At 37.1% G+C, this 16,903-nt stretch overlaps 2 protein-coding genes across 2 annotated transcripts; one reads left to right on the forward strand and one right to left on the reverse strand.

Annotated features, from left to right (window-relative positions):
• Positions 1 to 25: 25 nt before the first annotated feature.
• On the reverse strand, positions 26 to 4,329 carry tmem41aa (transmembrane protein 41aa). The gene is made up of 5 exons (XM_051119990.1): positions 4,114 to 4,329; positions 3,515 to 3,665; positions 2,052 to 2,213; positions 1,171 to 1,309; positions 26 to 1,084 (listed from the first exon to the last, which is right to left on the reverse strand). The coding sequence occupies exons 1-5, from the start codon at positions 4,287 to 4,289 to the stop codon at positions 864 to 866; spliced, it is 849 nt and encodes a 282-aa protein (XP_050975947.1). The 5' UTR covers positions 4,290 to 4,329; the 3' UTR covers positions 26 to 863.
• A 464-nt stretch (positions 4,330 to 4,793) lies between these two features.
• On the forward strand, positions 4,794 to 15,311 carry ehhadh (enoyl-CoA, hydratase/3-hydroxyacyl CoA dehydrogenase). The gene is made up of 7 exons (XM_051119986.1): positions 4,794 to 5,142; positions 5,433 to 5,536; positions 5,818 to 5,987; positions 6,190 to 6,301; positions 7,504 to 7,608; positions 11,567 to 11,908; positions 13,352 to 15,311. The coding sequence occupies exons 1-7, from the start codon at positions 5,069 to 5,071 to the stop codon at positions 14,602 to 14,604; spliced, it is 2,160 nt and encodes a 719-aa protein (XP_050975943.1). The 5' UTR covers positions 4,794 to 5,068; the 3' UTR covers positions 14,605 to 15,311.
• Positions 15,312 to 16,903: the final 1,592 nt, after the last annotated feature.

Consider the following 16,903-nt stretch of genomic DNA (forward strand, 5'->3'; position numbering starts at 1 on the left):
ATGTGATTAAATGTCCTTACAGAAGTTAATTGAATAAGTTTATTAACATATGATTTATTAAAACATAAACAGCTTAACTCACATGATGTTTGTGTTCAGTGAATAAAAATACTGCATTCTGCTCCCAGCATTGCTGATGGCACTGATACATAGAAAACAATTTGTTTTAATTCACCATTTCAACACCGTGAAGTTGGATGGGCTTTCAGTGACCAGGCAGGATTTAACATACTGTATGTCTGCCTCCCTTCCCTTAAATAAAACCCATAGTGAATATTTACAGCTTGATGTTCCATTTAATATTTACAAGTACTCCAAGAAAGTCGAACATTAAATATTTCACTGCAGTGAGGTAGGTCACTTTTAAGGCTAATGTGAAACTTCAAAAGACAATGATCAAAAACCAAAATCCAAAATATTCATGTTATTACAGTCTGTAATTACAAAAGAATGATATTTAATACCTCAAATGTCTATTCTTTGCTGCAAATTTCACAAATGCCTGTGCACTGAAATAAACGTACAGTATGTATATTGAGTGAAAACTGATAAGTGAATAGAGTTTCATATTCATGTGATTTGTACACAAAGGCAGGATTCAGAATTCAAGACCACCATTATATATAAATACGGAACTTCCCAAAAAGGCAGAAAAAAAGTCCTTTTCTCACTTACGTCACAACCCATGCCAGTGAAGACATAGCAGACTTCCAAGTAAACGATATGTAAAAATGACATTTCTATTTTTAAAAATGAGAGGCCACAAAAAAGACTTTAGAGCTCTTAAAAGCCACTTTAAATACAAATAGTAGCCACCCACAAAGCAGCCAGGGGGGATCAAATCACTGACCCCACACTGTCCCTTATCTGTTCTTCTTATCTTGACCGAGTCCGTTTGTTTCAAGTCCGTCCAGATGGAGATGCCGAGTGCTGTATTTACGGATCAGAGCTCCAGGCAGCAGAGCAACACAGGCAATTAGCAGTAGTTTCAACACCACACTCCAGGAGAACAAGTCATCCAGAGAGGAAATATGAGACAGCATTGATCCCGTCTGGACGCAGATGAAGTTGTACGGCATCAGGCCTGAAAGAAAATGCAAATGTTTTCAAATAAATGCTATGAAAATTAAGAGAAATGTTCTTAAATATATACTCTATTTAACTGTTTACCAATGAAGACAGCCATGAAGAAAAGTGTGACAGGAATATTCAGTATTGGGGAGGTCATGTTTAAGAACCAGTTTGGACTCATGGGAAAGAATCTCAGGAACAGCAGAAAAAAGAACAAGCTGCTTCTGTTTTCCTCAACCTGGGAAAAAGGTAAAAATAACAACAATGAACAAACTAATATAATTTAATATTTATGTTCTTAAAGGTAACATATCATGACTTTTTTTCACATTTAAGTGCTAGAATTGGGTTCCCAGTGCATCTACCAACCCAGAAAATGTAAAAAAGTGGATTTATTAATTTATTTACTGTATATTAAGCTGCTGCCACACAGATCTAATATAAACATGCGATTTCTTTTCCAGGTGTTAACCTTCACAGACATAACCGACTGTTTTTGTAACTTGTGTCTTTAACATAAACTTGTGTGTATTTGACAGTTTAAGTGCAATAAGACATGAAAAAGAACATGGAATGTTTGCTTTGGATGTGTGTGCTCAGAAAACCCTATATTAGAAGTTTAAACTAATATGGTTTAATACACTGTTTCGGCACGATAGACATGATTATCGAAACCAAACAGATGTTTTTTTATAGCAAAGTATCTAAGGTAGGAGTTGTAAAGGCACAGTCCTATTCTGGAAAAAGAGGCGGGGATCAGCAGCTCATTTGCATTTAAAGAGACATGCACGAAAACAGCGCGTTTCTGCTTCCACTCAAAACGGGTGGAAAATTTTTTTTCAAAATGATATAATTAAAGATCTGTGGGGTATTTTGAGGTAAAAGTTCAGACACATTCTGGGGACACCTAAGACTTGTATTATATCTTGTATAAAAGGGCATAATAGGTCTCCTTTAAAGGACGAGATAACTTGATGTACCTTCTTTTGCAGCGTGGCCACCTTGTCAGGGAAGAGTCTCACAATGTGCTGCTTGCCAAACGCCTGCGACAGGAGGAAACAGAGAGTGGCGCCCACTGTGGTGAGGACACAGGCGAGGAGAAGACCAAACCATGTCCCAAACAAGGCCCCAGCCAAGATGTTCTGGTTAAAAAAAAGGGTTGTAATATCAAAGTATATAAAGGTACTTCTTGTACAGAACTCTTGTGCTAATTTTGTAAAATTGACTCCAGTTGGTTTCGATGTAATTCGCCAACACTACGAAAAAGTGCAGCTTGTCAGAAACTAAAAAAAACAAAACAAAGGAAAATATGAGAAATTTTGAACAGTTTTGTGTTAGGGGTCAATTTGACCCACGTTTTTGTTCCATTTTACTTACACTGACAAAATAAAAACATTTTTGTAGTGAATATTTGCACACAGAGGTGCAAAATGAGTACACCTAAGTATAAATAGTATTTAACATTATTTGTTTGTTAGAAGGTGAAGGTTTTTTTTTGTAGAAATAAAGTATTTTCACGACGTGTCATCAATCGGCACTGAACGTAAACAATGCCACTGAATCGAATGAAACTCGCAACTTTTGCAGATTATTGCTGTTGAAAATGGTCATTTATTATCATGTTTTGGCCTGTACTAATCGGTCAGAACTAGAAAACATTTGGAGTATTATAGACTGCCAAAAGTTATAACAACTCAAGGACAAGAGAAAAGCCGAAGCTGTCTGAGGGACAAAAGGTGTTTGTGGTTGGCCAAACTGAACCAGTTGTGTGTCCTTATCATTTCCAGTCAGGTAGGTGAAATATTAGGCTAATATCTTAATTAATACTGCTCGTACGTATCTTTACTACCTATTAACTTTAGTTTGTCAAAATAGTGCGCCCTTTCCTGCTTACTAAGTAATTCTCTATATGATTTAGCAGCTTCCATGCATTTTTTCCGTGGTTTAGACAGTATTTGATAGCACATTAAACGTGCAATCCATGCTGCTGTTTACATCCAAATATCTCCAATATAACCGCACATCCGGGAACCTTACCAAACAGTGATGTAAGTGCAAACCCTTTATAAAAAGTGCTAGTGTTAGATGGTATGTATTGGTAAACAGCATCTGACTTTTGTTATGTCTGGTTCTCAAACCCTTTTAAGGGGAAATTGGGTTTCTCACACTTCATCTCAGTTCTGCAACAGCCTAATAGCAACTGAAAACAAGGAGTTTCACATGTGATTTTTGGTAAATCACATGGAAACCATTGGGGGTCAAACTGATCTTGGTCACCACAATTTGTACTGCCTTTTCAAAACACATCTGCTGTATGTGTTGAAACTTTGCATGTACATTCATGTCCCTAAAGACAGTATTTCAAGACTGTTTCAAGCAGTTTAAAAATCAAATGTGGGTCAAACTGACCTGCATTGAAGTATAGTGCTTATAAACTACTTACTAAGAAAGAGGAACCAGGTATGGCAAAAGCCTGCTTGTAGAGGTAAGCACTGCAGAAGAGTAACAGCACATATCCTGTGTGCTCCGTCTTGTAAAACTGCAACAGCTCTGCCATCTCTTTCAGCTCATCCAGGTCTGATGGGAACTTCAGCCTGGACCAAAAAAAGTCACATGACAGTTTACATTGGTAAACTTGCAGGGACAGTATCTCTGGTAATTATGCATCTGGTTCAAGGACACTATAGTTGCCCTTTTGCAAAGTTTAAACCTACAACTTCGATGTTAAACCAACTCATCCGAGCTAAGAGACCGAGTAACACGACATCACAGACAACAGTAGTGGATGTTCAGGAATAAACGTCTGTATTATTAACATGGTAGCAACACAACAGATCTAATTTCACTGCCAAAGGACAAATGACAGCTGGAGGCAAGGACAAGATAGAGAGCATCCATTTTGGAAATGCTTCACACTTATGTTTTTCACGCTTTGCAAGCTATACATTCCCAGAATGATTTGTATAAAACTGAAATATCACCTGTGACAGCTGCATATAGCAAAAGACGGTACTCATTATCAAACAAGCAAGAGAAGCACACCTGGAGGCTGCAGTCTCCTTTTCACTTGGCTTGTCTTCATCATCATTAGATTTTCTCGTCTCTCCTTCATGGTTTTTCTTAGGCAGCTGAGGTCCAGGAGGGAGATAGGACGACAGTAAATAAAGGTAAAAAGTAGCCGTCAATATTACAGCGATAAGACCAACAAGCGAACGCATGACGGAATGAATAAAGAGCGCAGATACCGCATGTCTAATTCACTGCGGATCACTTCCGGGAACGATATTACTTATTAATATTCATTAGGGTATGCTGCCCTTCAGAGCGCTGATTGGTGGGGTTTTTGACGTGCCTGACTACGTGATCTTTTTTAATATTCATAAGCTTCGTTGATTCGCCAGTTTACCAAACGTAAAATGATCAACCAAACAGAAGCAGGAAAAGTTAAATATTATATTTAACCATATTTTCCATTCTCTAAAAAGCTTTATACTAAATGCTACAGTTTGTTTAAAGTCATTTATAAAACCAAAACGAAAATACCTCAGAAATACACAGTTCCACTCAAAACTATATTTAGTCCTCTTTATACATTTGTATGTCAATCCAGTAATTGCAAATAAGTTTTGTCTTTTAGCCAATCGGGTAAAGACTATTGGGTGGACCTCACGTCACGTAATTAATATTCATGAGCCAGTACTTTACCGTAGTAAAATTTGTAAATTCGCTTCCGGGAATGGAAGCGCTGTCTCTGGCGATGACCAGGTTTTGAGTAACTTTTTAACTTTTTATTTTTTTTAGCAAGGCAATGTTTTATACTCACAGTGAAAGTCAACTGTCATGGAAGATCCGTAGGACATAAACGTGTCCTGACTTAAAGACACGCTCAAATAATAAGAGTGGGTGTGATTGCACTGACGCACTGAATTTGCTGGTGACAAGATCCAAAGTCCTGCAGTTCTTTTCAACTCACAACAACACCGTCCAGCTCAACAAAATGGCCCGATATGAACTTGTTAAACGATCAGTTGCTCTGATCACTCTTACCAACCCACCAGTCAATGCATTAAGGTGAGTGAAAATCTGCTTGTTACTAAAACATAATGCATTACTTAATGTATTGTTATTATTGTTCATCTGTGTTTGTTAAAAAAAAACTACAGTATTGCATACAATCTTGCATAGATTTTCTATTATTAATGTCATACTTTGTATTAAACATTTATAAATGGCGAGATTTATACACATGATCTCGTCCACACAGACGATCTATATAATTTTTTTCAGTTGCATTGTTATAAACCCATTTAAGTTGATGAACAGTGGTTACTTGAACATTTCCATCTACTCTTTCTTATTAGTTCCCCAGTGCGTCATGCCATTGCAAACAGCATGGAACGTGCCCTGAGTGACCCAAAGGTCAGGGCTGTGGTCATCTGTGGAGAGAATGGAAGATTCTGTGGAGGTAATAATATTAAAGATAAACATCCACTATATTTTAATGAAATGCTTGTTCTGGCTGATTTATGTACAGGCTGAAATACACTACACAACTTTAAAACACTAGGTGTCATTCACTTGGTAAATGGTTATGGAGAAGAACTATGCATACATATAAACCACCAAGGATCACACGCAACCACACTTCAAAGTTGTTCCAGCAAACTCATGCAGAAACATACATTGTGTATTCAAGCCATAATAAGACTAATCTAAACTAATATCTGACTATGCATTCTTCTGCAGGTGCTGACATCCGTGAGTTTGCCGGGCCTTTAAGAGGACCTCCGCTGATACCTGTGTTGGAAGCCATAGAGGCAGGAGACAAGCCTGTTGTTGCTGCCATAGAGGGGATGGCTCTAGGTGGAGGCTTTGAATTAGCCCTATTCTGTCACTACCGTATTGCACAGTCTAAGGTAAACATTTTATACTGTTATTTATTCTTTTGAGCCTGCACAACTAGCTTCAGTGTTGTGCAATACTGTCTAATGCTGATGTGTCCCTAGTTAATCGGGTGAACTTTGATATCAATATTTGAAGTTTGTCAGAGAAGTGAAAGGTTGTTGATTTGTGGTGTGTGCAATGAGTATATAGTGCATAAAGTATTTTGTGTTCCAGGCACGTCTTGGACTTCCAGAGGTGACTTTGGGCATCCTGCCAGCTGCAGGGGGAACACAGCGTCTTCCCAGGCTCATTGGCATTCCTGCTGCTCTAGAAATGATCACAACTGGTAAATCATACACTTAGCCTACAGGCACACCCACAGTTTACCCCAACAGATTTCAGCCACTTTGCAAACTTCAACCACATGCCCTGTCAACAACCCTCCAAAAAAAAAAACATAGCTATGTCATCCAGAGAGTGATTCTGGAATATTAGATTGGCTAAAAACAACTAATTCTCGTTTCCTGTTTAGTAACTGTAATATTCCAATTGATATTTCATAAATAATTCAATAGTTTTTCACTTTTGCAAGTGCTAAATTTAATCTGATAAGGTACATTATGATAAAAAATTTTTTTTAAAGCACTACATTGTGTTTTCAGTAATAAATAAAACTTTTCCCACTAGGTGTCAGCATTGTACATTGTTTGTGATTGATTTGCCTTTAGGGCTTACAGAAATAGTTAATCCAAAACTAAAAAATCAAACTCACCCTTATGTCATTCCAAACATATGTTCTGATTTTTTTTTCAATTGAACACAAATGGAATAATATTTACAGTGCCTATTTTCTAGTCTTAAGTAGCACGGGTATATTTGCAGCAATAGCTAACAATACATTGTATGGGTCAAAATTATCAATTTTTCTTTTATGCCAAAAATCATTAGAATATGAACTAAAATCATGTTCTATAAAGATATTTGGTAAATTTCCTACCGTAAATATATCAAAACTTAATTTTTTGTTAGTAATACGCATTGCTAAGAACTTAATTTGGACAACTTTAAAGGCGATTTTCTCAATATTAAAATTTTTTTGCACCCTCAGGCTCCAGATTTTCAAATAATTGTATTTCGACCAAATATTGTCCTATCATAACAAACCATACAACAATAGAAAGCTTATTCAGCTTTCAGATGATAAATATCAACTTAAAAAAATGGATCCTTATGCCTGGTTTTGTGGTCCAGGGTCACATTTTACTTTATTTTATTTTATTTTATTTTTTATTGTGGGCATGTGTAAAAATTCTGGTAATATAACAGCATACAAGAATGAAACGCTGTGAGGATGAGTAATTTATTTTTATTTCTGAGTGAACTAATCCTTTAACAAATGAGCAATCAGATTTCAGTTGTTTTATGATTATGATGGGATTTTCCTCACCCGTTGTCATAATATATTAAGCAGAAAAATAATCAAGTAAAGCACCCCACATCGCTCAGTTCCTCTTTTACCAACAGCAGCATTATTATTTGATATTGCAGGCCGCCATATCTCCGCGCAGGAGGCTCTGAAGCTGGGCATCGTTGACCAGGTCACAGATCAAAATGCTTGTGAGACGGCTCTGGAGTTTGCCCTGAAAGCTGTAGGTATGTCATGAGCTGGCAAAGCAGAAATACGGATATTACAGACTGAGCAGTACAGGGAAGCAGAGTCTTTGGCAGTCTTTCAGAGTCAGGGGACGTAGCAGATAAATCCTTTGTCACAGCAAATGGAATTAATGTTTCATATCCTTGTCAACGAGTTTCAGAGTCGTTCTGTGCTTTTGATCTATTTTTCAAGAAGTGAAAAGGAACAAACATTATTAGAATATTAATTATGAGCCCTCTGAGCATTGGAGAACGATTTGAACAAATTAATTTTTTTTTTTATGAATGTTTTTGCCATAATAACAGTTGCCTTTTATGATAAGATGGTCTTTATATCACCTCAAACCAGTTTAAAAACATGCCAAATGTTAATAATTATACTTTTACAGCTGTCTTTTTAAAAACTGGCTATTTACAGGTCAAGTGGAGTCAAAAATGATTGTTTGTACTGTCGCTTGGAGGGAGTTGAATCGTGTTCGGTCTGAAAAAGTGATTAGAGACTATCTGCAGCTTTTGAAAAATGAATGCCAATCCTTCACCTTCTGCTTGACCCTCATTTCCTCCAGTAATGAAAAATCATATGAGAGCAATTAAATCATAAAAAGAATTGAGGGACTCTCTGAAATATTTCTGTCAAATTATTCAGCTTTTCTAGGTCTACAGTAAGTGCAGCTGTTCGTTTCGCTCGACAGGCCACAAATTCTCGCTGAGACTGAGGGAGCCAGATCCCTTGTAATGTGAATGTTGTGAGTGACACTCTTAGGGAGAGATCAGGGTTTATCTAGAGTCAGGATAAGCTCTGGAGGGAGATTAAAGATTGGCCACAACTAATGCTCTCACTGTAATCACACGCTGAGCGAAGATCAACCCGACCAAATCCTTGCAACAGTCAACTAAATGGAATTGCGGAGCAGGTATGGTGGACAACAGCCAAATGTGCCTGATTTACTGACTAATGGGAAATACCTATTGTAAATGGTTTAAAATAGTCAGGTCTGTCAGAATGTAAACAGGTTGTTTCCAAAAATGTGACAACAGAGAATATGTTTAAAGAAAATGGCTGATTATAAGCCTGGATGTTAAATCTAATCAGTGTTATGGGTAAAAAATTACACTACCAGTAAAAGGTTTTGAACCGTAAGATTTTTAAAGAAGTCTCTTCTGCTCACCAAGCCTGCATTTATTTAATTCAAAGTAAAAACTGAAATATTTTGAAATATTTTTACTGTTTAATATAACTGTTTTCTATTTGAATATATTTTAAAATGTAATTCATTCATTTGATTTAAAAGCTGATTTTTTTAGCATCATTACTCCAGTCACATGATCCTTCAGAAATCATTCTAATATTCTGATTTGCTGTTCAAAAAAACATTTATTATTGTTATTAGAAGTAGAATTTTTTTCAGGTTTCTCTGATGAATAGACAGTTTAGAAGAACAGTTTGTAACATTATACATTTCTTTATAATCACTTTTGATCAATTTAAAGCATTCTTGCTAAATAAAAACATTAATTTCTATTATTTCTTTTAAATAAAAAATAAAAATACTGACTCCAAGCTTTTGAATGGTATAGTGTATAATGTTACAAAAGCTTTTTATTTCAAAATTTATCTTTGATCACATTTTTTACATTAAAAAAATAAATGTATATATATATATATATATATTTTTTCAAACAGAAAGCAGTTGTTTTAAATAGTAAAAATATTTTACAATATTACTGTTTATGCTGTATTTTGCTGTGATTCTTTAAAAAACATTACAAATATTTTGACTGGTAGTGTATACCGTTTTATTCTTCCTGAAAAAAAGTATCACTTTTTTCACAAAAAGATAAGCAGCAACTTTTTTTCATCATAACAAAATAATAAGACTTGTTTTCTGAGCACCAAACACTGTGACACTGAAGACTGAAGTGAAAATTCAGGTCTACCGTTACAGAAACCAGTTATTTTAATTTGCAATAATATTTCACAGTATTTTTTAATCAAATAAATGGAGGCTTAATGACAGATATTTTTATATATTGCAAATTTGTTACATTTCAAAATTTCTATAAGTCTGTAATTTTATTTGGTATCATTACTTTTGTATTAATACTTAATGAGATGAGTAGTTAATTTACATAGAAGAATATGTTGTGAGTGTCTTTTTACTGATTTCTGATCATTTATTTGCCTCAACTCAAATGTTAAACTGTTGTCATGTATCTTGTAGCTCTTTGCTTGAAGAATTTGTTTAAAATCCTGTTTCCTCTTTCCATGGGAAAAATACTTGCAGAATCAGGATTGTTATGTGTTTGTTTTATTTTATTAATTTACTTATTTAACCGGGAACTATGTAGAAAGTAATCAAAAGTGACATTCATATTCCTTGAACACTTTTTGTAGAATCTCGCTCCCAGCTCTCATCGCTACAGAGATTTATCTTGTTTTCCAGTCGCCCAAACATCTGCCAAATGCACCTATCAGGATCTGACCCAGCCCCACACTACATACTCACAATAAATCACAGCATTAGTGATTCAAGTCCTGCCCACAGCATCACAGATTAACCACGGATACATCTGTATTGTGCAATATAGCACAGCACACTGGGCATCAAACTGAACACTCCTTATGCTTTTATGTGCTACATGAAATGTATTACTCATACAACTACTAATGTACTACTTTATTGTACAGTACAATAAAAATGCCACCATGATAATTAAGGGGTGATGACAAGGTTACTGAATCAAGTTTAGTGGAAAATGTGCGGTATTTGGAGCTCCAAAATTTAGAGAATTAATGCACTTGAACAGTGTTTTGGAATACTCAGTTCTATCAATATACTTTATATTGATTACTCAAAACAGGACAGTGCAGAAAGCAGACAAAACTGTTGGTTTGTGGTTCTGCTGGCCCTTTAAAGCTCATCAGTGTGACCCAGATTCCAGAGAGAAAGATGAATCTAATGCAGTTAGAAGCTATATTGAATCAAGTACCGCCCTGCATAATCCTTTTAGTGAGGCAGGAAGTCAAACGTTAGAACCTCTGATAAATTCAGAAAAATGCAGTTTTGATGGGCTGTTGTGTGTTGGGTTGTTGTGTGGGTGTATGCATGAGGAAGTGTGAGTGCCAGACAGAATATGACTCAAGTCAGGTCTAGTGTTTATGTCTGCCACACTGTGTTTAAGTGCTTTTGAGTGATTATACACTTTCGAACTTTCAGAAATTCGGTATGTTTTATCTAGTGATATGGATTAGCATAGGAATTTTGGAATATTGGTCAATGATTTTGTTGACATTTTAATTAGTCTACTCTATGATTGTTGTGTAATACTGTATATAGATCACTACAACTTTCCATTGTTCAGAGGATAGTTCACCCAAAAATGAAAATTCTGTCATTAATTACTCACCCTCATGTCGTTCCAACCTGTAAAACTTCTTCTGAACGAAAATAGATATTTTTGATGAAATACGAAAGCTTCCTGATCTGACCCTGCATATACAGCAATGCAACTGACACGTTCAAGACCCAGAAAGGTAGTAAGAACATCGATAAAATAGTCCATGTGAATTCTTGTAGTCCATGTGTATTTCGTAGCTTCATAAAATTAAGGTTGAACCATTGATGTTACATGGACTATTTATAACGATGTCCTTACTATCTCTCTGTGCCTTGAATGTGGTAGTTGCGTCGCTGTCTATACAGGGTCAGAAAACTCAGAGTTCATCAAAAATATCCTAATTTGTGTTCTGAAGATGAATGAAGGTCTCACAGCTTTGGAACGACATGAGGGTGAGTAATTAATGACAGAATGCTCATTTTTGGGTGAACTTTGGGTGATCTCCTTAATCTGTAATTCAAATCAAGAACATGGATTAGTCGACTCGGTAATGGCCACTCAGCATTGCCTTTGTGTATCACATTATATTTTGAGATCATATGTTGTATATCTTTAACAGGCAAACCGCTGTCTCCCCGGAGAGTGAGCACGCTGACCACACCCTGCCCTCCAGATCTGGATGCTCTCTTAGAAGCAGCTACCATGCAGGTTAAAAAGAAGACTCCGGGAGTGATGGCACCTTTGGCTTGTATTCAGGCAGTGCGGGCAGCCGCTACAATGCCTTACAGCAAGGGAATGAAGCGGGAGAGTGAACTGATGGCCACTCTTTTCAACTCCGGCCAGGCCCGGGCTCTTCAGTACTGCTTCTTTGCTCAGAGGACTGCTGGGAAATGGACTCTACCCAGTGGAGCGCAATGGAACAACAGCAAACCCAGAGAGATCCGGAGTGCAGCCGTCATTGGTATCAAAAGAAAATGTCTTTATGTGCATGAACAAGACCTGGGAATGGTACCAGGATTATTATTGTCCAAAATTGAAAATTCTGTCATTAATTACTCACCCTCATGTCGTTCCAAACCTGTAAGACATTCGTTCATCTTCGGATTATAAATTAAGATATTTTTTATGAAATCTGAGAGCTTTCTGACCCTGCATAGACAGCAATGCAACTGACACGTTTTTTGTTTTCTTTCTGCACAAAAAATATTCCCGTAGCTTCATAAAATTAAGATTGAACCACTGATGTCACTGTTTTAACGATATCATTACTACCTTTCTGGGCCATGAACGTGTCAGTTGTGTTGCTGTCTATGCAGGGTCAGAAAGCTCTTGGATTTCATTAAAAATATCTTAATTGGTGTTCTGAAGATGAACAAAGGTCTTACGAGTTTGGAACAACATGAGGGTGAGTAATTAATGACAGAATTTTCATTTTTGGGTGAACGATCCCTTTAACTTAAACTATTAAAATGCTTATGTTAATTTAAATAAAGTTAAAACAAAATATAAATATTAAATGAAAAACAGCATTGGCAATTGACTGCAATAAGCCGAAGCACTAAAATTACTAATGGAAACTAAAAAAAACTAAAACTAAATGTAATTATGAATAAATTCAACCTATATAATATCTAAATAATAATAATAATAATAATAATAATAAAACATTTAATAAACACATTCACAAAAAATGTAAATGAAAATATTAAAATAAAAGCTAATCAAATGTATTAGTAAAAACTATTATAGTATATAAAAAATACGAAATGACACTGCACTGTAGAGGCATAGTTCACAGAAATATGAAAAAATGTTGTTGTCATTTTTGCACTCTCTTAATGTTCCAAACCTGTAGGACTTACTTTCTTCATTGGAGCATAAAATAAGATACAGTAATGTGAAGAACAACACTAAACCCCACTAACTTCCATTGCATGGATTAAATATCTTTTTTTTGCAACTTTAAAGCATACATTTGATCAGCATGCCCCCTGTTAATTGAAAACATTGCTGGCATCATTCTCTCTTTCTCTGTTGAACAACAGGAATACAGAAATTAGTTTTAAAAATTCTAATTTTAAACCTCCTTTGTCTTATTTCTGTTAAGCATTCTCATCTTGGAAAGCTTTATGCACACTTATTGGTTGTTAGTGTGCTAATGTTGATTTTCAGCAGCGTGAAAACATCTGTTTGCTTGAAGTTTCAGACAAGCAGAGATGTTCTCTTATCACAGAGGAAGGAAGCTGGCACTGTGCAAACCATCATGCATAGAATTCTGCCACAGTTTTGTGCTCTGCTCAGCTTCACCATCTGCCAATTAACAAGTCTAATTGTGCCCTATGTTGTTTTGAATTGCTAGTTTTCTTTTACTCTGAACTGACCGTCAATTTTGTCACTCTTTCAGGTCTGGGTACTATGGGAAGAGGCATTGTTGTGTCTCTGGCACGTGTGGGAATTTCTGTCATTGCTGTAGAGTCAGAAAAGAAACTCTTGGAGAATGGCAGACAGATGGTGATTGGCATGCTGGAGAGAGATGCCAAAAGACGAGGCGTGAGTGCCTCTCTTAATCTCCTTAAATTCACCCTCAGCTTACAGGACCTGAAGGATGTGGACCTTGTTATTGAAGCAGTCTTTGAAGACATGGCACTTAAGAAGCGTGTTTTCCAAGAGTTGTCCAAGGTCTGTAGACCAGGCACTCTGCTCTGCACCAACACCTCTGGATTGGACGTGGATGCTCTGGCTGGTGTGACCGATAGACCGCACCTGGTGGCTGGGATGCACTTCTTCTCACCTGCACATGTCATGAAGCTCCTAGAAGTTGTCTGTGGGCCTCGTTCCTCAAGTGAAACCATCGCTACAGCGATGAGCCTTGGGAAGAAGATGGGAAAGGTGAGCGTCGCTGTTGGAAACTGCCCTGGTTTTGTTGGAAACCGCATGCTGAAGCCTTACCTGGATCAAGCCACCTTCCTGCTGGAGGAGGGAGCCACACCTGAACAAATCGACAAGGCTCTGGAGGACTTTGGTTTTGCGATGGGAGTCTTTAGGATGTCTGATCTTGCAGGCCTTGACGTTGGTTGGAGAGTCCGGAAGGAATCTGGATTGACTGGGCCCGACGTGGACCCAAAAAATCCCCCACGTAAGCGCCAAGGACGTAGGTACTGTCCCATTCCAGACATGGTCTGTGAGCAAGGCAGGTTTGGGCAGAAGACAGGTCGAGGTTGGTACAAGTATGACAAACCTGGAGATACGAACGCAAAACCCGACCCACTGATTCAGAACCTTCTTGAGACGTACAGGAGCAGGTACGGGATTCAACCACGCAACATCTCAGATCAGGAAATAATCGAGAGATGCCTTTTCGTACTGGCCAACGAGGGCTTCCGTATCCTGGAAGATGGCATGGCTGCCCGACCCGAGGATATTGATGTCATCTATCTGTTCGGTTATGCCTTTCCAAGACATCGAGGTGGTCCTATGTTCTACGCCAGCATGGTGGGCCTGGAAAGAGTGCTGGAGAGGTTGGAGCATTATCACCAGGCCCATCCTGATGTGCCTCATTTGGAGCCCAGTGCGTTGTTGAAAAAGCTTGTGGCCTGTGGCAGTCCTCCTGTTCAACAATGGAGAGAGCATATCAAAACAATGCGCAGCCATCTCTGAAAGCACAATATGCCAAATCTCTTCATTTTTAAATGCTGTTATTAATAAAGAAAATACTTTCTCACCTCTTAACTCTGTCTCGTCAGCTCTCATTATGTCCACCTGAAGAGGTTTTCAAGAGGTTGTCTGTTGTATTTTTAACACTTCTTAGAAGCAGATGTCTTTAGTTTTGGCAGAAAGCCAAATAAATCCAAACAAATTACCTTCTTTCGTTTTTGCACAGCTCTGGTCTCATGCCCCATTGGTGTTTCATTTACCCTGCTGTCAAAATGCATTAGAAAAGTGGCATTTTTTCTTTAAAGGATTCATGGATGAGAGGCTTCTCAGATGCTTGCAGATGCTCATAAGTTCACAACAACCTACATTCTGTGTACACTACTAATCATATGTTTGAGGTCAGTAAGATTTAAAAGGATAGTTCACCCAAAAATGAAAATTCTGTCTTTAATTACTCACCCTCATGTTGTTCCAAACTTGAAAGACATTCGTTCATATTCAGAACACAAATTAAGATATTTTTGATGAAACCCGAGCACTTTCTGATCCTGCATAGACAGCAACGCAACTACCACATTCAAGGCCTAGAAAGGTAGTAAGGACATTGTTAAAATAGTCCATGTGACATCAGTGGTTAAACCGTAATGCTATGAAGCTACGAGCATACTTTGGTGCATAAAGAAAACAAAAATAAAAACTTCATTCAACAATTTCTACTCTTCTGTGTCAGTCTTTGATGCACATTCACAACAGTACCACGACGCATCGGGTTAACGAAGTCTCTTACGCGTACCAATGCTCCATTTACAGAAAAATAATATTGTTATATTGTTACATATATTGTAATATTGTTACAATTTATTTTTTAATATTTTTTGAGGTTCAAGTGTGTAGCTTGTAATTGTTAGAATGGCCAAGGATCAGCAATCTCCACGTAAAACTGATTGTGCAGACCAAACCGTAAATTGTAGAGACTTGAAACTTGGAAGGATGGTAGTACTCATACCGTCTACAATGTCACCAAGGGTCGCCCCAGTCGGCTTGACGGTGACGCTACAGCGATCAAAAGTACGAAATTGCTCATAACTCCTTAACCGTTGGTCACAGGTCCAAGTGTTTCATGTCGTTGGGATCCTTGGCTCACGCCAGACAAAACGCATGCCTCAGATTTGTCCGTCACCCTGGTGAAATTTTGGTGTATTTTGCATTTTTTGAAAAACCTTCCTTTGCAAACTAGTCCTAGGATTTTTGCATGATCGTAACCAAACCAGTGCAGGAAGATTCTTTGGAGAGTGTATATCAATAATTATCAAAAAAACTGAGCTTTCAACTCTCCATCGCAAAGGGATGCCAAAACGTTTGAAAGGGGCAAGTCCGCCTTTACTAAAACTTTTGAATATAATGAGATATCTTGGCCAAACTCACAACATGCGTGTAAGAGCTCACTCTGAGGTCACATGAAGAAGCACGGAGCTTGGCCACTTGGTGGGACTTTAAAAGGGTCATTGAATGCTAAGTTCACTTTTACATGTTGTTTGAACATTAATGTGTGTTGGCAGTGTATGTACAAATCTACCCTATAATGATATTATATAAAATCCATGCAGTGGTTTTTAATTAATCTGTAAAAATAATATCTCCTTTTTCAAATCGAGCCATTCTCAGATACTTGTCGTTGTGGCGTCACACCAACAGAGGCCGATATAACATTTTTCAAGGGCATAAACGATTGTATATTGCACGTTTTTTTTCACACACATGATGCACAATAAACAAACTTTGCCTCTAGAACCACTGCTGTCAATCAAATCGTTTGTTAAATGATTAAGAAAATGTAAAAAACCTACTTTAGTCTTAGGTTTTGGCTCCATCTAGGAACTGAACACTTTAGGTCAATAATTATATATATATATATATATATATATATATATAAATGTTTAAAAAAATTTACCCTTTGGCAAGCTATAATGTTGTTTAGAAAAGGGACCTGTCCAAATATACCCAAAAACCTATAAAGCCTAACCAAAACTCAAAACTTCACGAAACCTGGTAGACCCATGCGACAGATGATTCTAAACAAGCATGCAAAGTTTTAGAGAGATCGGACCACAGCTGGCACTATAACAGTCACAAAAATTAAAAAAACATCATATTTTTATGGCAAATGACCTGTATTTGCCAAAAATGCCTTTTTTTAATAATTGATTTAGATGGTTACAGGCTTGCTAAATAATATGTAATGTCTTTTTTCAAATGTGCTTAAATGTGCATCACTGCCTGCAGCTATATTCTATGTATTTTT

This window comes from Labeo rohita, chromosome 9 (genome assembly GCF_022985175.1).
Source record: "Labeo rohita strain BAU-BD-2019 chromosome 9, IGBB_LRoh.1.0, whole genome shotgun sequence".
Classification (NCBI taxonomy): Eukaryota; Metazoa; Chordata; class Actinopteri; order Cypriniformes; family Cyprinidae; genus Labeo; species Labeo rohita.